At 35.1% G+C, this 21,730-nt stretch overlaps 1 protein-coding gene across 5 annotated transcripts in view; it reads right to left on the bottom strand.

Annotated features, from left to right (window-relative positions):
* Positions 1-21,730, bottom strand: part of CNTLN (centlein) — a 191,034-nt gene that overhangs the window by 17,088 nt on the left and 152,216 nt on the right. For all 5 annotated transcript variants that reach the window (XM_014952616.1, XM_014952619.1, XM_014952617.1 and 2 more), the window contains 5 exons: positions 18,055-18,219; positions 14,647-14,744; positions 12,795-12,921; positions 11,043-11,180; positions 10,499-10,684 (listed from right to left, as the gene is read on the bottom strand). In XM_014952616.1, coding sequence (XP_014808102.1) covers positions 10,499-10,684; positions 11,043-11,180; positions 12,795-12,921; positions 14,647-14,744; positions 18,055-18,219 — 714 coding nt within the window. The remainder of the gene's footprint in view (positions 1-10,498; positions 10,685-11,042; positions 11,181-12,794; positions 12,922-14,646; positions 14,745-18,054; positions 18,220-21,730) is intronic.

Here is a 21,730-nt window from a genome sequence, read left to right as displayed (position 1 = left end):
GAAAGTAAAGGGCAAAGGTGTAGAGGAGACGTAGACCAGTCCTATCTTCCTCCACCAACTTCTGTATTCAGTACCGACCAACAATGCTACTGCCAAATACTAAAGTGGTAGTAATGTTATTTTACCAATGTCACACAGGTCACATTTGTATTGTGGTATGTTGGTTTTATTTACCTGTCTTGAGTCACAGTTTCTGCTTTATCTCTAAAACTTCTGAATGTATATGTTCAAGCTACATGGCTCAGCTCTGCACTTGTACATATTCAGAGGAATTAACATAGGCTTTTGTCGCCTTTTCCATTAAGAATAAATAAAGCTGTAGAATGCATTAAAACCCAAGCAAAACAAAAAGACACATTCAAGGGAATATCAGAGTGACAGTGTATCTAAAAGCTAGCAAAGCTGCAAATTTTCAAAAGCTAATTCAATATACAACTGAAAGAGAGAAACATATCCGTTACTGGATAGGGAGGTATCAGATTGAAAGATATTACTTAAAATAAGCAATCTTATGTTGAATGACACTGAGAATAGTGCTCACAACTTCACAGAGATCAGTGGAAGATGAAAGCACACATTGCCTGGAAGAAACGCCTCACCTGATGACCTGTAAGAATCCCATTTTACATAAAGACTGAGAAATCGCAGCAGGTACATACAAAATAATGTGATACTGCAGTCGCACGTACAACCCGATTTTCCACATCCATTAACACAAGCAAATCTGAACACACATGAGCTTAACTAAGGTTTGAGCTTAACAGACAAGGTTTGAAAAATTAACTGAAGTCATTTAAAATATTACCATATTCTTCCACCCTTGTGGAAAAAAGAAAAGCTATTTCCAGTTTGCAGTCCAACATGCTAGCCCAACCCTGCCTTTTGATGGCTCTGAGCTATGGATGGCAGGCTGCGAATTAGAAAAGGTGAATTCAGTAACAGCCCAAACCCAACTATAGTAAGAACATCTGGAAAAGCATAGGCAGATTTGCACAGTATTGTTTTTCAACTACTAAAGCTAAATTCACTGTGGCTTTCCTGACAAAGTCCTTGAGTCACACAGTATAAAAGGGGCCTCAGGATTTCAGTATTTGAGCAAAAAACTCAGGTTACTGGCACTTGAACTGCAGACCCCAAAACTAGTTAAAATGCAATAAGGAAGAAGAATGTTAAGGTACAACTACAGAAATAATAAATTGTGTTGCCTAAAATTTGATAAACCGATTCTTATCACCAGTAAGATTTGAATTTGTACAGCTATGCTAGTTTAAGTTGTGTTATTCCTTCTTGCCATTATGAGAACAGAGGGGAGAAAGTCTCACTTGGCTGGCAACTATTTAAATACTGTATTTATCCACATTTCTCCAAAATACCTTTGCTACCAATCTCTTCCTATGTTCTCTACCAAAATACCATTCCTTCTTGATTCAAAACTATTGAAAGCAAGTTATATCTTTAGAGCCATTTATTTTCAAGGACAAAAATGAGAATGTTCTTTTGACTGCATTTTCTTAACCAGCTCCAGGTGCAGAAAACCATAGGGAAGAACATTAAAAATATTTCAAAATATATTTGGCATTTTTAAGAAAGGAAATTGAATACACTCTGCTATGTCCTAAAAGATAGTTCAGTTTATTTATCAATTGATAGAAAAGTTACTTAAGTCACAGCCAGTTTTTAATTTTAGATTGTTTTCAAAACAAAATATATTTAAACAAAGATGCAGCAATGGACTTATTCTGGCCAATTACAATGTAGTTTATATTTCTGAAGAGAAGTATTCAATATATACTTAAAGACTATACTTATTTGTTTTAATATTCCCTTTGTGATTAAAAACTAGGGGGTTTTATTACTGGTCAGCTTTTTCTCTTTTTCTTTTCTAATCCTTACTTGGTAACTGTTTAGCTATCACACTTTCATTTATGCCTGAAATCTTGTCTTAAAAATCTGTTTCTTTTCACAGCAGTCTTCATAACGTAACTTTAGGTAGGATGAAGCCCCTCATTGCATCAGCTGGGCACCTCATTTACAGAACATATAGCAGATACTTACTGATGTGAGGGATATTTGGTCATATATAATAATACAGCTTAACAGTTATCTAATCTCTCCTGTACAGTAAGCTTTAAGACTGTCAAAAACTTAAGTTGTAGACCCAAATGTTTTCAGACTGATACTATCTTTTAAAGTATCAGCAAACGCTCCGTAGTTTTCATTGTACTGTTGGCTAAATTTTCACAGAATTACCATGTTTTGTGACCCATAACAGGGAAAAAATAATAGTTTTCTTTATAGCAGAGAATGAGTTGAAATATGTATAATCAGCATAGGATGACAGGCAGAATATTTCTGTCAAAATATATTGGTTTCTAAAATTATATTTATGCGAAATGGGCAATAATAATAATTTAAAGTCCTATTTACTTCAGCATTTAAGTCCCACCTCATTTACATTAATTTTTTCCCTGCTATAAATTTTTTTGTTTCAACAGAATTACCTCTGATTTACACAGGTGCTAGCAAAACCAGCATCGTTCCTTTAAAATGTCATATATTACAGTTATTTACACAGAGTAAAAAAAAATAAAATAAAAAGCACTGACAGAGATTAGAGCTTCACACACATGTAGGAAGAGATGCCTGGGATCTCAGCGAGTTCATTATCTGAACAGTTAGGGCAGACAAAGTCAGCACAGTTATACTGGACATAGCAAACAAAGAATATTCAGGGCAGACCAAGAAATACCGAGGTGAAGCAACACTCCAAAGGTCACACAGCAGGTCAGTGACCAAGATCTGAAGAGTGCCAAGATTTCCTGATACTCAGTTCAGTGTCTGAGCTTACGCTATCTTTCTGCAGAAACACATGAGGAGCATGAAAACTAAAAACCAGATGCCCTGTGTAAGACCACTGCGCTGCTGAAACAAACTGGTTTGAAACCTAATTTAAGAGGTCAGCTCTGGCATTCCTTGTACTCTTCAAAAAAATGCCATAAATATTACCAACTGTGACTTCTTAAAATATTGTCACTTGTTTTTTTTTATGATTCCACCCTTCCAGATCTCTTCCCACCTCAGCTTTTTCATACTGTCTGTTGTGGAATCCTCTCCACTCCCTCCTACATTACTGTGGAGACTTCACAAGGCTCTGTATATGGGTGCTTTCTGTTCTGCTTTCTGAGTTTGCTTTCTTGGTAATCTGATCAACACACATTGAACAATTATTTCTACACAAACTCTTAAATAAATCATTACTGGATACCTTTCTCCTCCTCCTTTCAAAGTTTTGCTGGTTTACCTGTCATTTTGCCAAAAAATTTTGCAATCACTTCAAGCCTTTACTATAGAATCTCTTACTCATTAGTCCATCCTCCAAGTCTTCCAAGCATCACTTTCTCCAGTCAACATTGTTTCTTATCTTTTAGACCCCAATCTGCCCACTATCCTTAAACTAGGCATCTTTCTAACTATCTCCAGTTTACGCACAGGGCTGAGTATCAGCTTTAAAAAGCAGTCTCTCCAAGCCATTTAAAGGAATCATGGGTGAGTCTATTCCTGTTCAGGGAGCACACTGCACAGTTTCCCAAGTAGCTCATAGCTGAGCCTGTTGTAGCCCATTCTCCAAAAAAACTCAGAAGATCTGTTGTTTTTTTCCTGAGGAAGAAAAGGAAGTTATTTGCAAGTTGCTGGAAACAGTTTCCTTTTCAGCTCAAGTTTGTTGGATCTGTTCACACAGTATTTAAGTATTAGAGAGTCATGGCCTATGACAATGGCTCCCAGGCACTGTAAGAAAAACGAATGTAGCACTGACATCAACAAAATCAGACTCGCATCTAAACTTTGCATGAGACATACATATGCAGCTACAGAAACCTGACATACCTTGCAAGTTGATTACATAAGTTGAATCATTTAAATCAATTCCTCTAAACTTTTAATACAGAGGGGGATATAAAAAAAAAAAAATCAGCATAATTTAAGCTACATCTGTTATCATCTTTACCTATCACAGTCAAAAACCAAAGTTAAGTGCTACCCTTCTACGCTCAAAGAGCAAATAAAAAGAAGAACAAGGAAAAGCTGTTCAAAATATTTCTATTTATTCCTAATTTTTAATAATCTAGATTATATCCATTAAGACATCTACATTATATGCTGTTCCTGGCATACTGTATGCATCACTAACCACATGCCTTCTGTAAACTATAAGAGTTCAGCCATTCACTTCATTCATTAAAATTCACAGGGCCTATTATTCTGTTTACAGTCTAATAGATATTCACTGTCACTATTCAGGCCTCTGATTCAATTTGCCTAAATCCCAGATGCAGAGTAATCCTGATGGAGATTAGCTTAATTTATCACCAATTTCTTCTCAGAACCAAGAAAGGTTGGTATTTCATAATAAAAGCTGTGCTTCTCCTTTTTTTCCTAAAGCAGCAGGCATAGCGAAAAAGAAGCAATAAATGCCTGATTTTTTTTAATGGTGAGATTTTTTCACTTACACAAATTTTGCTTTTCGTGTTTGCTTCTCTTAAAGGTGTGCATTCTGCAGATAGGAATACTAATTCTCATCCCTGTAACCAAACATTATGCTGATTCTGACTGAACACAGATTGGCAGACTCATCGTCTACTTCATACAACACAAAATAATCACTCTGGGTATACTTTTCTAGGTAAAGTGTTGACAGTTTTGAGTGTAATAAATGAAATATACTTATCTTTTGGCTTTCAAGTGTTCCCAGTGGGGAACGTTTTCTAGCAACTTGGAAGTCACATTAAAGGTGCCCAATTTCAAATCAAAACTGACAGTGCTGATTTACATAAGTGATACTATCTGCTGTTGCCTGCAAAATATCCCAATGACCTACTAAAGAAACCTTTCTTTGGTCAAACAACACTTCCAAATTGGCATGGTTTATATACAATTGTATAAACTTTTTGAAATAAATCAGTTTTCATCTGTGTAGCAAACTATAGTTCTATTTCAATAAAAAGTTAGTCCATTTTTTGCCAATTATAAAATTTTACAATTACCTACTATGCTTAGCATTTTTTGATGAGGAAACAAACAATCATTCAAATGGTATCCCACATCCCATCTGGGTAACCACATAAAAAAACATGTTCTGCACACCCTGGAAGAACTTGGAGCAGTAGGTACTGCCAAGGAAACTACGTCCACAGGCTTTGAGAAAACATTCACCAATGGAAACGTGCTTCAAAGAATATTTCTTACTGTCTCACCATAACTGGAGAATTCTGAGAGTCCCCTGCAAGAATTTACTTCTATCTAAAGAACTGACTGTGTAGCTGGAGGTATGGGCAGAAGCAGTGCACTTGCATTGCTCTCTTGTTGGAAAGGAGCTGACAAAACCCACAGAATATTTCCCAAATATTTGAGCCTCCCAATCCAACTATTAATTATATCCAATTCTTATTTTTATATATATTATCTTTATTTTCATTTTGAGAAAAAAAGCAAATAGGATGTCATCTGCATATGGCTGTTCTGAGAAGAACATGTTTTCTGGCAATGCTCTATCTTCCCCAGCACAGGAACATTCCAAGAGAAAAAGACGATGGTAAATAACAAGAATTTGTCAAATGACAGGATTTTTAACATGAAGGTGGTGAGTCGTTAATTAGACTTATTCTTTGCAAGAGGAAGAGGTTTCATGGGACATTCTCAATTAGCTCTGCCACTAATGGGCAGTCCCAGAATCTCTAGCCTGCCACCATGTAAACCCCTCCATGCTCTGAACCTCTGTGGTAGACAAAAGTGGGGGCTCTGGGCTTTCAAAAGGTTATGTGCATCTTCATAAGCTAGCTCACAATTGACCCATATAATGTTGATGGTAACTTTTAATGAATGGAAGAGGGAGGAAGTTTCATAGGGGCAGGCAGAAATGCCCAGTGGGGGTCACTCAGAGGTGGAACTTTTTAACAGAACTGTTAACTTACTTTCAACTGCATATTAAACTACATCTCAAGCCAGCAGTGAGAAAATACGCCATAGCAAAATTGATGCCAGGATTCAGGTAATCTGTAGAAAGGTAAGGTGGTTATTGGGATATACATATATATAGGGATATATAAGGTAAGCTGGCTGAATGGCAAATGACTGGCAGAACACCACTCGGCCAAGCAGAGGTGGAATAAGGCCTCTGACATATGTGGCTGCACACAGCTGTATGTCAAACAACAGGGCGAGGGGGAAATGCACCTAGCTTAAGCCCTGCTCTGAGCAGCGGAAATGAGGGCAGATATCTTAAGAGAGTTGACTGTTAGATCCCCAAGTAGATCCACTAAGCTTGCCAAGTAAACTGCCATGGGTCTTGATTTTGGCAGTCAATTCTATCAGATGGTTATACTGGAGACCTATCAAGAACAGTGCCAGAACAGACCAGATGTGAACTGTGCTTCAGTGGGTATCCTCTGTGGAGGGCACACAAGTCCCAAATCACAGAGGCATGATGGAAGTGAGAAATGCACTCAGCTGACTTTGAAGCATTCAGTCACCATCACCTATTTATTACAGCTGTAGTTGTGCCTTATCAAAACTTCAAACGTCTTTCTCAAGGTCAGAAAAGCTCTCATATTTTCCTGTTCAGGCAGATGCCATCACTGCAAATTTACTTAATAAAAATGCGTTCTGATGATGTACAAGTTGAACGGGACAGACGACGCTACTGAGTCTTGAGCTTACAAGGGTCTGTAACAGCAATAAATGGTCAAAGTCTAGGTGAGCTTACAAAAAAAAAAGTACAGTAATGCAGGAAAACAGAATTCCTCCAGAATTAGGCAGGATTTTGGACAGTTTCATAGCAAACTAGTATGCTGTACCCTATTTTTGATCCAGTCAAGTAGTCTACCAGCAGTATTTTAACTTTATCTATCTATGTGTTATCCAAGGTACTACAAACACAATAAAGAATAAAACGCTCTTGTTGCTGTGCTGCGTGTAACTGGCCAGATCCACCTGAGGATCTGATAGTGCAATGCATGTTAACAGAAAATAATGAACAATGGTACATTATAGAAATGGTTCAAAGAGAACTTATGGTGCTGACGGAAGCTGCATGGACTGAAAAGATATCACTGTATAAAAGGCATCTAAAATACCCTCGGAGCCACCTTGTCACTCTTAGAGGTAGTTTTTGTTCTTTTGCAATAAAAATGTTTTATTCGGCCTCGCTTACATTATACTTATGGCCTTACTTTCATTATTATTTATCAGTCTTCATAAATGCCATGAACAAATTTTATCAGAATTTGTTATCTAAATCTGTGAAAATGTTTAATAATCAAGTTTAGCTCTGAATTTTACAGAACTCTAGAAACACTTAGATTTCATGAATTACTTTTTAGATCAACCACATAGGCCATTTTAAATCCATTTAACATATTATTGATATTGCATAGCCTACATTTTTTATCTGAACATCTCAGTGTTAGGTCAGGCATCTTAAAAAACAGTTTATTAAAATGAATTGTAGCCTTTATCAACTGACTTGTACTGCCTTCAGAAAAGAAATCAGATTTATTCAATGCAACTTATTTTCTATAAAGCCATTCTAGAAAGTATAACTATACTCCTATGCTTTAACACTTAAATAATTGAATTTCATATCAGGTTTTCATTATCTTAGCTAGAAATTAGGTCAGACTAGCTGATCTAAAAATACCTATCCTGGCTGCCTTTTGTGAATATTGACTCAATATTATCATTCTTTTTGCCTCATGGCAGTATTACAGTGTAGTTACACTTACTTTGAACACTTACTCAAATTAAGAATCAGCAAGAGAAAAATTCATTAACCCTAAACCCTATAAAGTTGTAAGCTATAAAAATTCTCAGTTTAAACATACTACTTCCTAGAAATAGTTTAAAATCTTCCATTGTCTGTTTACAGACTGGGGATGTTCCATTATCTTCATATACCATCAGCCTCCTTCCTTCCAGATAGAAGCCAGAAATGTTCATACAATCTTTACTTCTATCTTTACACAGCTACAGAGTTGCTTTATCTCATAATGGGTTGTGCCCGCCGTGCAATAGCTGTCTTATTACTTGTAAATTTAAAATCCTGCCCCTTTACTACTGTTCTTGGCCTTACTACTCACAGATTTCATCTTGATATTTTTTGCCTTTTCTCCATCCTCTTTACTCTATTGCTGCTTACACTTTCAGATTATTATCTATAATCCATTTTCCACTTCTTTTATATTGCCTTTTCATTTCTAAATATTGTATTATGTTTCCTATCAAACTGAAATAGTTATTTATGAGGAGTTACCCTCTAACTATGGAAGTCTGCACTTTTTGGTTACTTAATAAACTGTTACAGCACACAATTTTTATTTTTATTTTCTACTAGCCTGTACCTTTCTCATAACAGTTTTGGAGAAATGAGCTGCTCTGAATTAACCTATTTTAGGTAACCTGTTGCTTTCTATTGAATGTAATTTAGGACTAACATCTGATCTTTATATCACACTCCAACAAAAATAAGTCCAGCAATAACTTACAACGTATTGGATACTGCAACTTTTGTTTGCAATTATTTCTTCCACAATTTTTAGAAACTATTACTAGATTTTACAATCTAGCAATTTTAGTTAGTTGCATAAGTGTCCCAAACTGGGGTCCCCACAGCAATGCAATACTTTACCGTACATTACAAATATGTGCTTAACAATCATATTCTCTAATTTGATCCAGTGCTGTATATCAGAATTCTACCAGAAACCTCTCCCCCAGGTTTTGTAACTTAATTTAACTTAATTTTTGTAACTAAATGTATTCAAGATTCTGTGGTTCTGAGTTACCAATAACTCTAAAGGAAAGTAACAGTGTCTGCTATAAACAGAAAGAGCAACACTCTCTTCTCTAAGTTCCTCTGTTGTCCTGTTAATAGTTGTAACTATTAATTAGCAATGATGAAATTCTATAATTGTTGTATGTGAAAAAAAAACCTATATAATGTCATGAGAGACATGGAAGGACTAGAAAAAGTACCTGCATTCAATAGATTAATGAGCAGAAGACTACACTTGCTCTCAGAAAAAAACAGTAAGGCTTGTGAAGTGATTAGAATAGCAGACAAAGTTAACAGAGTCATACAAATATGTTAAACAGGTCAAGCAAGAGACAGTTTAAACTTGATCTCTATATAGAAAAACTTAAATTTGAGTTACTGAAACTTGAGGAAGAACCAAGGTAAGGGGAAAACTGACAGCTACCTGGAAGGAGAGAGTAGAAATGAGACGGACCAGACTTCAAAGGAAGATCTGGTGCAGGAAGGAGTACTGCTACCTCTTATTGTGCCACCTCAATCTTCCTATGCAGGTTATAGTATCAGATAAGTAAGAGGTATTTTAACAGAGTTTACTTGATATACTACAAAATTCCACTGAAATGCCAAGGATTTTCAACTATATTTTTAATAGTGGTATACTGTAACTAAAATCTGATTTCAGAGAACTTTTTCCCTAAATATTTAGTACCTAACTAAACAAAGCAGTCTACTGAGGAATTCCCTGTTCATCAATATTTGACTTACAGACAGCATCTTTATTTTCAAAAAATCTTTCTGCAGAGGAACAGTAGTCAGCAAAAATGCTACTTGAAATATGTATGCATATTCTTCTAGCCAGGGCAGAAACTACACATTTTATTATTTATTAGCTAAATATTATGATTATTATTTATAGAGAAGCTACATATTAACAGTCTTTTCACATACAGTACAACCATGAATATTCATGGTAACTAACAGAGAGAATCAGTCATCAACAATGAAGGAAGTAGCACAACAGTTGCTAATAGGTGATTTTCCTCATAACAACTACTTTTGAAAACAGATCTTTTACTTTCTCGTTTTTTTTACATTTCGGTATTAAGTTGCGAGACACAGAGTGGTCCGCTCTGTAGAACACGCTGAAGCAGTATAATGGAGAGACCTGTGTAACACCACACAGCATTATTGCATGATGCACTGTAGCACATTGTTACATATTTAACCAAAATAAGAGAAGGATATTCTACATATTGCTTTTAAAACTGCTTGCAATTTTGCAATAGAGGGGCTTCCTTATTTAATATTTCTGCAAAAAAAACGCATGTGGAAAGTGAGGTAATCCACACTAATCAACAGGTATGAATTATTTTCTTGAATGGTTTTCTGTAGAGTAATTTACTATACAACTAAGCACCTTTTCTTGAGAAAAGTACACTGGCAGCCATATACAAAAAGATGACAAATAAAAATTATGGAATTCTACAGAAATCCAGGAAAGAGGCCAAGAGCCATTGATTCTCCCTGCTTAGACCAGTTCAGAGCTGACACCAGGCCAATGCAGGAACTTCAAAGATCGTTCCAGCACAGGAAATGCACCGAAGATTAGGTTCCTTTAATCTTTTACATTTTTTTTTCACTCAAGAATACCTTTATTTAGGTGAACACTCAAAATAAAATCAAAACTCAAACCTTCACAAATGTCACGAACTCTTCTACTTTGTCATTGCTGAGCAGCAGCTTCTTCTGTATAGTTTCCAAAGCCTGTCCAGTCTGTTTAGCCAAGCCATGTAGCTGCTGAGATGCAGTAGCCTCAAGTTCAGTCATGGCATATTCAGTCGCAGTCATTTTGCTCTCCAGATCGTTAAGCTTGAGATCCTGAAATACATCCACAGACAAACAGCAGTGATATGATAAAAGCCAATAGGCAGGTACTGTAGATCACTAATGAACAAACAAACCAACCTCCCACACAATAGTAAACATCACACAACCTTCAACTTGCAACATATAAAATCTAATTTAATGGGAAAAAGTAATTTCATTGTCAGTCATTATGTCCATGATCAGCATCTAAATTTCAGACTGAAGTAAATCAGAGAAACACATTACTACTATTCTGTTCTTTTTTACCTTTCTGTATTAAGAAAGTCTAAGCTGATGACCTTGCTATTTTTCATTTGAAAGTGAGGTATCATAAAGTTCCAGGACGGAGCCATCAAAACTTTTAATATACCTTTTTCTCCAACTCTTCTTTAGCCTTTTCATACATCTGCTCATACTGAGACTTCTCCTTTGCAGCTACATTCAGTCTTTGTTTCAATGAGTCAATGGAACTTTTTTTGTTTGAACAGTCTTCAGCCAGTGCCTTTACCTGAAATAATAATATTAAGATATAAAACTTAAAAATGAAAATAAAATCAAAACTAAGCTCACCTATATTGCATAAACATGCCTGTATTATATAAATAATTTGATTAAAGTACCTTATTCTGAAATTACAGCCTTCAATAAATCTCTGCTGCTGATCCAGTAGAGATCTGTTTGCACACAATCTTGTTACATAAAGTCTTGAATTGTATTAAGTATAAAGAAAAGCTTTTCATTTGCAGAGCTGCTTGACTATACACATTTTTTAGTGTTGTGATGTGTGCAAAAGGGAGTAAACCACAACTTCCATTCATTTCTTCTATCAGAGCTAAAAAAATTAATTGAAACTCAGCTGAGAAAATGATAACTGTCTACAAGTTAATAGTCTGTAAAGCCTCTTAGATAATTATTATCATTTTACCATACAATGCAAACATGATTTTAGGTAAAAAGAAAAAGACCAATGCTCCTAGAAAATAATTCAGGTCTCCTAACAGTATTAATTACAAAATTTTCCTGACAATATTGAGTAACGGGGAATTGCTTTGATCTTCTGCTGAAGATAATGTAAAATTTATCAAGTTGATTTTCCACATGGAATAATCAAATTAATGTATAGAATTTGATTCTCTGGAATCTGAGAAATGCAGTGCTTAAAATACTTAAAGAACAGCATTAAAGTGCATTCTTCCATTCTAAATCTATCGTCTTAAAACAAAAACTAGGTATTTCTCGTTTTACACTTTAGCTCCCTTGCTTACTTATGCTCTCACTCTCTGGCTGTGGATTTCTTAAAAACACCTTATCTTTGGCACAGAGGGTAAGACAGTAGCTCTCTCTAGAGCTGAAAGTGCTATATGACTACAAGCAAAGATAATACTTGTGATATCCAGCAAGAACCTGCATTCTAGGAAAATAAAAGGAAATTGCTAAATTGTTTATTTCTATTCTGGGGTCATACGCTGCATAACTTCCAGACAACCAAATGTCATAATCTTTTTCTGGTATTAAAGGCTGAAGGGCAATACATTGGTTGGATAATATAGAAAGATGCCAAAACATATACAATTTCTCCTAGCTTCAGTGAAATTGCCCTAGATTTTGCAGGAGAAAATAATTTGCTATAGAAATTAAGCTCTACCTAGACAGACATAATTTCATTAAGCTAAGAACTGTGAATCATTCATAACATTGCAGTAGAAAATAGATTAACATATTAAAGCATTTAACTACTATAGCCAGGAGAGGTGCACGGACTTCATTAGCGCATGTCATGTAAAATGACACTTGTTTCAGGTCTACTGTATTTTATGAACTTACAGTGCATAAAACTAAATCTCACTACTTAGAGCATATCCTTGCAACTCACTGTTCTGAATACTTTAATATTTAATTACACGTCTTATGAACATACATTAAATTATGCTGAATCCATCCAAGCTATCAACATACACTGATTTCATACAAATTATAGTGGAGGGAATTACACCCTTAGATTAACTGTGCGTTGTTTGCTTAAAGCAATATATTGATTTAGTATATATAGTGTGTTGAAATAACTTCTGTAATCCACCAGCTTTTGCTTTTCCTAAAACTATCAATAGCAAGAAAGAGGTACCTTTCTCTCAAGACTTTCCAATGTTTCATTAGAGGTTTTCTCATTTTCTTGATTTGCTTTTAAACGAGATCGTAAGTCTTCTATCAAATGTCTTTTCATACTAAGGTCCCTCTCCAATCGAGAAATCCTAGAAAGGAAGAAGTCACACTGCATGTCACTACTAAAAAATATAGTTAATATGCAACTATTTTAAACACCTAAAAAGTATAAAGGCAGTAGACAAACTATCATTCCTGTAGCTTTACCTTATTTTTTAAAATAAATGATGCAATTCTTGCAATTTACCCTATTCTCAATCATTAAAACCAGTTTCAAGTCTCTTATTAAATAGATCTATTTCTAAATATTCCATTTATTTGTGATTTAATTTTTGCTGTGGTTCATGCTCTAAATTGTCTGATCTGAAATCATAAAAATTCTTAAGCTATTACCAAAAAAAGAAAAAAAATGTTGAATACACAAAATTTAATTAATTTAATTTCTTCAGTGTCTGAACCAGGCATCATTCAAACACTATTATGTACAAAATTATTTCTAAAGAAAGTGAAAGGGGAAGTCACCTTTCAGCCAACTGAGTGATATACAGAAATACCTGAAAAATCTCTGTTGTTTCCATAATATGTCAGACAATAATTCTTAAAACTGTAAAACCTAGAATTAATACCAGCATTTTTCAGAAACTTCCAAAAAAAGAAATCTATGTACTACAACGTAATCTCTGTTCAATAAGAAAATTATGTTTTATACAATGCCTTCACCATTATGACACAAATAAATATTTTAAATACAAAAGTAAGCAAAACTTCAATACGTTCAGACATATTTTTTAATGAAAACAAAATGAATGATGGTAATATGTTCAGGAATAAAACATTGTTGATACCATGTATTAAAAAAAAAAACAGGAAACCAGTGCATCTTAAAATTTCTTTCATCTCTTCCACATTTATACTATTAATGTTATTTTGGTGATTATATCTTACAGTTTATGAAAAAGCACTATTTTATAGTGCTTTTTTGTTTTATAAAGGAAGCATGATAACCAGTAACTCCATTTTAAATTGAAGTCTTAAAGTGGAAAAATTCAGGTTTATTGTGAAACAGAAAATACACAATATACAGAATTTAACAATTTTAACAGTTGTCTATTTTTGAAATGAACTAATTTCAGATAAACAAACTGCGTTCTTTCTACAAATGAAAAAAATCAGAATGGCTAGAGATGCTAAACTCTGGGACTGGGAACAAATTCACAGATACACTAACAGGTTATGTTTATATAGTAATATAATTGAAGAACAGTATTATATGAGTTAAAGTAAGTAGAATAAAAATCTCAGTTGCCTACTTCACAACAATACATGCGAATTTCAAAATGAGGAGTAAACCTTAATCAATTCAGATAGAAACAAATACAACTGTCCTTTTGAACTTTTTATGAATGTAAGACTGGATATTTAATCTTGTTTAAGCATCTGAACCTTGACATGTCTCTTAGCCCTTAGGCAAAGAATTACTGTATTTGAAAGACTGTTTAACAGTGCTGAGGAATTCATTTAGACTTACATCAAGGATAAAATAGTCTACTCTAGAGTCTGAGTTTTGATTTAAGGTATTCTTATGGCAGTACAGACACTGTAGCTAGCTAATCACTCATCAGTTTAAACAAAACGCAATTTTAGCATGTGTTGCTCCAGTTTCTAAAAAAAGCCCTGTAGCGGTCTGCAAGACTGCAATAAAAAGAAGAATAAAGCATTCTCTTAAAAATCTATTTATGAATGGTTAATGTTGTAACAATTATAGAGCAGCCACTGGGTGGCACCAAACACAATGGATAGACGAGTGAACGTACTTGGCTTGTAGTTCCCGAACCCGTTCTTCTTTTTCCTGGACTTCATTTTTTAGTGACTTAATGGTGGTCAACTGCTTACTGATTTCATTATTCGAATTCTATATTGAAACATATTAAAATACAAATTAAGCATACTGAATATTATGGCAGTAAATTTGTTTGAAACGATGGGCTGTGTAAACTTCCACATATTTTATGACCGTTCTTAGAAATTAATTGGTACAAAACAAGCATTCTTGCTTTCCAGTAAACCTTAAGCAAAAGTACATTCCTTGGAAAATATTATAAAAATCAGTACTTTCCCCTTGCCTCAATAAAGTATGATTAATAGATGTTCCCCAGGACACCTGCAAGCCCAGTGCGCCTATCAGGGCCACGTTTTCTCTTGTATATAACATGGTCAGGTGAAAAGATAACAGAAAAGAAGAGAAATAAAACTGGATCTTCATTTGAACTACATGCATGAGTGATGTAGTTCTACATCACAAGGGGCCTACATCTGTGAAGGAACAATTTCCAATAATGCTTTTCATCTTCTGCATTTAGAAATACAAGGCAATCTATAGGAGCAGTTGTTTTTGTGTCCCTTGAAACTCAAAGCACAAGACAAAGACATTTCCACTTGGCCACACTAACACAAATGCTACATTTGAGTAACATAAAGGTATGATCCTAACTTTCAGGGATGTGTAATTCCAGTAAGGAGAATTATACAGCTGTTGGCATTTGTAGAAGTAAAAAAAAAAAAAAAATCCTCTCCATGCAAACACACATAACTTACCCAAGATTTACATATAACTTACCCAAGATTTACATATAGAACTGAATCACTCTACCAAATAAAAATATGAAATTTAACTAAGTAGCTATCTTGGCAATTTGAGCACATGCATTGAATGCCATTGCACTTAGGATATTTCAGAACTTCAAAAGGTGTTGCCAAAAGATACATACATGTTAAGTGTATGCAAAACATATGTGTGTGCCTAAATACATGCAGATTCATCCCCTGTAGTAAAGCTTTTTACTTATTATGTATAAACAATAAGCGAACAGATCAGACATGCTGTGAACAAAGATACTTCAGGAGAATTTCTCTGCTCAGTGCAGACTTGTAACGCCTATTAACATTAATGGGAGTATTGTACATAACTCTGTGCACCTCAAGGGGAGTATATATTCTTGTGTGCATAGTTAGATGTAAAATATTGTTCTTAATAACTTGTCTAGTCTATTTACTATTATTATAATGTGAGGTATAACCAGAAAATTGTTAAAATGATGTATGCTAGCAGAATATTCCTAAGTTTCCTGAGACCTGTTTGTTGAGCTTGAGCTTCATTAGCGTGAAGCACAGCACCCAGTTACGTGGTTTATGTACTACATACAAACTTGAATACTTAGGTGGGCCCCTGCACATGCTCAGAGGCAAAGACATATGCTTATGGTATTTTGCTTCCAAACTCACCACCCACACTCAACACATTTCTTCCTACTGGCAAAGATACAGGGAATCATTACATACAACATAAACAAACACTGCAAAGATAGTTCTGAGAAAGAAAAAATCACAAAACAAAACAAAACCAAAAACTTGCAAAAGCAGGTACTTTGAGCTGTAAGGAACACTTTTGTTGCTCCCACTTCCGGGCATTTAGGAGAATAATTTTGTATCTCCTTTTAAAGTATGCTAGATAGCCTGGAACAATAGTCAACAACTTTTGCCAATTTCTTCTCTAAAATGACTTGCAGAACTTATTTTTTTTTTAAAAATACTAGGTCGAAACAAGGCTAAGAATTTCAGTAACTTGACTTCAGTAGCTTTTGAGTCCAAACTCTCACTCAATTCAGCAACCAGTGAATTCACTCCACCTATTTGGATACGGGTAACAGACTATGTTTACTCTAAATGTAGTTTTGCATACATGGTTTGTTTTTTTACATTAGAAATGTAGTACATCTTTAAGAAGTAATTAAAAGTCCAATTAGTATTTTTGACATCAGATTTACATATGCTTGCTAAATGTTTCTTCTGCTGCAGAAACAAAAACTCTTTGATTTTCAGCAATATATTTTGTAGTTCATGCGTAGCAGAAAAATAAAGTAGGCTTCCAGTATAAGTGTTACTCCTAGAGTATTTTACAAAAAAAAGTAATCCTCATTTTTTATTTTTCTTACTTTAATAGAGCAATTGACTAGACTTCTGGATAATGAGGGCACTCATCTAAAAAAGAACAACCCTAATTAACAGAAATTACCACTTACCAGCAACAGAAGTACATTAGTCAAACCCAAATCTAAAATCAACACTCAAGAAGTGTATAGTTTCAAGATCTCTTCCTCATAATTAAAGTAGATCAAATTATGTGCCTTTTCATGGCTACTCCTGCTGCCCTCACCTCTTTATCAATGTGACCTGCCTTTACTAATCCTGAATTAAGATGATACGCATCCAGCGTGCTATAGCCAAGATCTGTAATGCCATGGTCTGTAATACCATGATTACCATCAACAGCTAAGAGGTCTGAGCACTACTCACACCTCATGTGACAATGCAGATAATCCATGTACTGAGAGCCAATGCCAGCTATATCGCTCGCATAATGTAGCCTTTTCTTCTACTTGATCCTTCAGCAGTCAGCTTGCTAGTGTGCCACTTCTTCAAGCAGCAAGAAGCTATAACATTTTGACCTTTTCTCTTTCCTCAAATATTAAACACAAGATGATGGAAAAGAACAACTTTAAGACATGCTGTTGCACATATATTTCCTCTAGTGAGCAGAGAGGAGCACTATATGTTCAAGCCAGGTCACCTGCTGAGAAAGCTCTCAGATCGACACAGTCCAGCATCCACATCGCCCACATATAACAGAATCACTGGAGACTGAAGAATGAAATCATCAACCAATTAGTATTTTCCTACCCACTAATCTACAAAACCACAAATACAAAAAGAATGATGTCTCTTTGAAGACAAGAACAGTAGTGATATATAGGTAACATAACACTATGTGAGCTGCCCCATCAGCTCAAATGCTTTGCTCCCCTTCCACAGATAGCTATTGCTTACCTCTTTCTTAAAGGAAGCAAGAACTCAACACAATTCTCATTGAAGTAATTCCACAGCACTTTACAACAAGATGCATTTAATCTTTGTGTGAAAAGCCAGCAAGCCTCCCTGTCTGGCCTATTTGATCTGCAAAAATTGTTTTGATTGTAACTTCTAATTCTCCTGCTTATGACTACATTTCTACTTAACTTCAAAGGTTATCTAACACCTAGGTTGCTAGTCATTGGCTAAGATACATATATGATATGCATAGGTGAGTATATGTGTATCTACTTGACCCAGTTATGAAATACTGTTCAGACGAATTATCCTCAGCACTAGATAATCTGTTCTGTCACCTTTAGTTTGCACTGCAGCTGTTTCATCTCTAAATCACTGTTCTTTGAAGGAGCTGGTGTGGCTTCACTCTTGCCAGCAGTTTGAGACAGATGTTCTCTGAACTTCAATTTTCCTTGTAAATCTTCCTTCTCCTGTTGCCACTTGGCCAGGTTGGAGGTCAACACCTGTTTTACAAACAGAAGAAACAATCACAATTGCATCCTAAAAATATTTCTGCTTGATTGTAAGAGCTGCTTCTCTAGTTCAGCATTCAAGAGGAATAAAACAGTATATGTAATATCTGTAATTATATTGCATAGCTGTTGGTTGAATTATCTAGTTCACACAAACATCAAATCTGGTATGAAAGAGAAGTCAACTAACATTAAAAACAAGCAATTTTTATAAAAGGCAGGCTAATTCAATTTTGACTGTACACTTTGCTATTTTTACCATGACAGGCAAAAATTACCATATAAAACTGTAACAGTAGTTACTGTTGAAACCAAACAAAGCCTCTCTGGGATTCAGCAATTATTTCTACACAGAGCATGAAGAAATACCAAGGTGTCTCAGACACCAACGTGTATTAAAGGTGGTTAAATGTCAAATCTGTTTTAATGGTGACCACTGTAAGCTCACTTGAATTGCTGTGTTGACAACTGCTATAAAACATACACCCTTCTCTTGGCTTTTGTTTTGATATTTGTAGGGCTTGTAGAGGTTAAAGCAAAGTGGACCAGCTGCACTAAATATCTTCTGGTTGGCTGGTCTTTACTCATGTTGTGTTATTTCTTCCCTTTCACATATATGCACCATAGCCAGAGAACCACATATTCCATAACCTTGACTCTAGGGCTGAGGTACTTAAGTGGTAAAAGCCAAGCTGGAGCAGGACAGGATAACAGATGTTAGTTGTTTATTCCACTGGGTAGGTCTTACCACCCTATACTGCAGCCAAAACGCTTCTCATTTAGCAACATAAATGCTAAGTCCAATTAGCAGACGAGGCTTGTTAGGGATTTAGTTCAAATAAATAACATGCAAACAAACTCTCAGTCTTGTTGCACTTGATTGACAACTGACAAGACTTAGTCAATCTTTGTAACTATATTTCACAGTTCTCCTTATAGATGTAATTTTTTAAATAAAATATTTATTTTAATTTAAATAATATTGAATGTTGTACTGTGAAAAGGGGAACTGAAATAATCTTCGTGCTTGTGGTTAACTTCCACGAACATGTAGTCAGCCTGAAGACACCAATGGCCCAACCGCTCCATAAGAGGGTAACTATAGTGCTATCCTGTCATTCCAAAGAGAAATGTAATAGGGTAGTTCATCATAAGGAACAATTACACAAAACAGTATCAATATCTCACAAAGGGAAAAAAAACCACAACATTTCTTTGTGAAGAATCCTGCTAAGAAATTGAAAATATACTATCGGTAGAAATGACTAAATGTGTGCCATACTATATACCAGTACGCAAAAAAACATGGGTGAGAGAAAGTTCAAGATAATAATCTATTTCCAACCATTTTATTAGTTAGCTAAAAAATAGATTTTATACTGTTTGGTGAAAGAAAAAAAACCAAAACAAAACCAAAAAAACTTTTTACAGACGTGTTTATATGCACACGCATTTCCACATTGATCATCTGAAGATCACATATATACCCCAATAAAAGAAAACCTACTTATGGTCATGTTTATTCCCATTATGAATGACATGAGAACAGGTTTAGATTTTGCATTAGCTTAAAAAAAATCACGCCTACAAGAAAATGCATCCTGTATTTAAAGTTAAAACTCTAACAGTATTTCACACTTAAGTGCATTTATTGAAGCAAATGGGCAGTTTTCATATGTATCTGTGATAAGTGCTGTTCTTAATAAAGGGGTTAATTTTTCCATTCTCTTCTGCATCTGCTGTCATTATTGAACAAGAGATAAATAGCGTTAATGTATTTTCTAATTGGCTATTCCTTAATCTGATCTATTATTCTCACAATTAATACAGCCTGGTTAAGACAAAATGAAGGTACTTTAATAAGTAAAACCAGTAGTAGTACAGAAAGATAGAAGGATTAGGTTAATTTATCCAGTATAGCCAATATATTTCTACATGCAGAATTTCATGATTCAGTGTCTCTATAATAAATTATTCATAAAAAGAAAAGCAAAAAAAAAAAAAAATCATAGCTAGATCAATATCTCTGATTAAAATTAGAAATGCCCCCATATCTGCCCAAGATAGCTCATGAGTCTCCGAAGTTTCTTAGCCTATTGCTGCTGCCAAAATGCATCTGGTCTAAAATGCCATGAGTGCAGTGGCCACATTCCCCAAAATGATAGCGAATATATAGAAAAAGAAAAGGCTTTCATGAGACAGGTGCCGAAGTCTACTGTGCTACATTGATTACAGAATTTACTCAGGTGAGGAGGTAAAAAAAAATTACTCAAATATGAATGTACATAAATTCAGAAACAGCATCAGAACTATGGGGTGTAGTGTATGATATACAGGACAACTTGCAAAAGCAGATCAAGACAGACACACAATTGCAATCAGAGATATCAAGAAGGTGGTTTCTCAACAGCTCTGGAAAAAAATGTAAATGATGTTACAGGGTTGATAATTTGCAGTATATTGAAAGGGTATGTGAAAATTCTATACAAATCTATGTAGGAAGTGAAAAACAGCCCCCACCCCCCCTTTCCCAGCAAGGTATTTAAATCTAAAAGATATTCCTTGCATTTACTTACTTAAGAAGCAAGTTCATTACTGTGCTGTCCCTCACCACTCGCTAAGTTTTAGGTGAGGTCTTTTGTTCTTTTGTCTTTTTTAGACACAGGGGTTTTTTTGTGTGTGTGCTACCATGCACACAAATCCTGAGTGACAGAGTAAAAAGGATTTACTCCAGGGGAAGAGGTCACCAGGATGAAAGGTAGAATCTTAAATACCAGCTAGACCAGATGTTGGTAAAGGCAGGCTACCGCTGTTCCTCCACGATGTAGCGGCCTTTGCCTGCTGCACCTCCTCCAGAGTGTTTTGGCTTAACAGATGTTTATAGATTCAATATTTTAACATCCATCTATCTTAATCTCCTTGCTTCTGGTATACTCGTGACACTTTGTTCTGCTGTACACAAAGGCATAAGTGATGAAATCTAAGTTTCTGTGTAGTCAGTGTAAAAGTTCCAGTGACTCAGCAAGGCTTTTTACCATAATCTCTCTGCTCAGAAAGACGGCTCTGCAGAAGGCCCAATGGATTAACGTAGGAAGCTCCTGGAATAGCCTATTGCTCCTTGGCATCACATCAACCCTGTGAAGAGCTTCTAGCTCAGTTTACGCTGTTGCCCTCCTACTACACCTGGCATGTATGAAAATGACATTTCTGGTGGAGGTGGCTGATACTGCACAGCCACTGCCGCACATGATCCCGTACATTTATATTTGCAGAATTTATTATATAGAATGTATTACTCAGCAAAATTATAAAACAGAATGCCAATCAGGTATTCCTGAAACGCGTTTCAAGTAGTAACATAACCTTATTTTACTACTTATTTTGTAATCCAATCTAAAGATACTCAGATGTTTAAAAATCATATTTGCTATGAAGCTTCCCATCCTAAAATGCTGGTGTATAAAAACATTACAACGTGCATAGAGTGTTTGTAAGAAACCTG

The sequence above is a fragment of the Calidris pugnax genome, unplaced genomic scaffold (assembly GCF_001431845.1).
Source record: "Calidris pugnax isolate Ruff unplaced genomic scaffold, ASM143184v1 scaffold208, whole genome shotgun sequence".
Lineage (NCBI taxonomy): Eukaryota > Metazoa > Chordata > Aves > Charadriiformes > Scolopacidae > Calidris > Calidris pugnax.
This window is presented reverse-complemented; position numbering and strand designations above follow the sequence as displayed.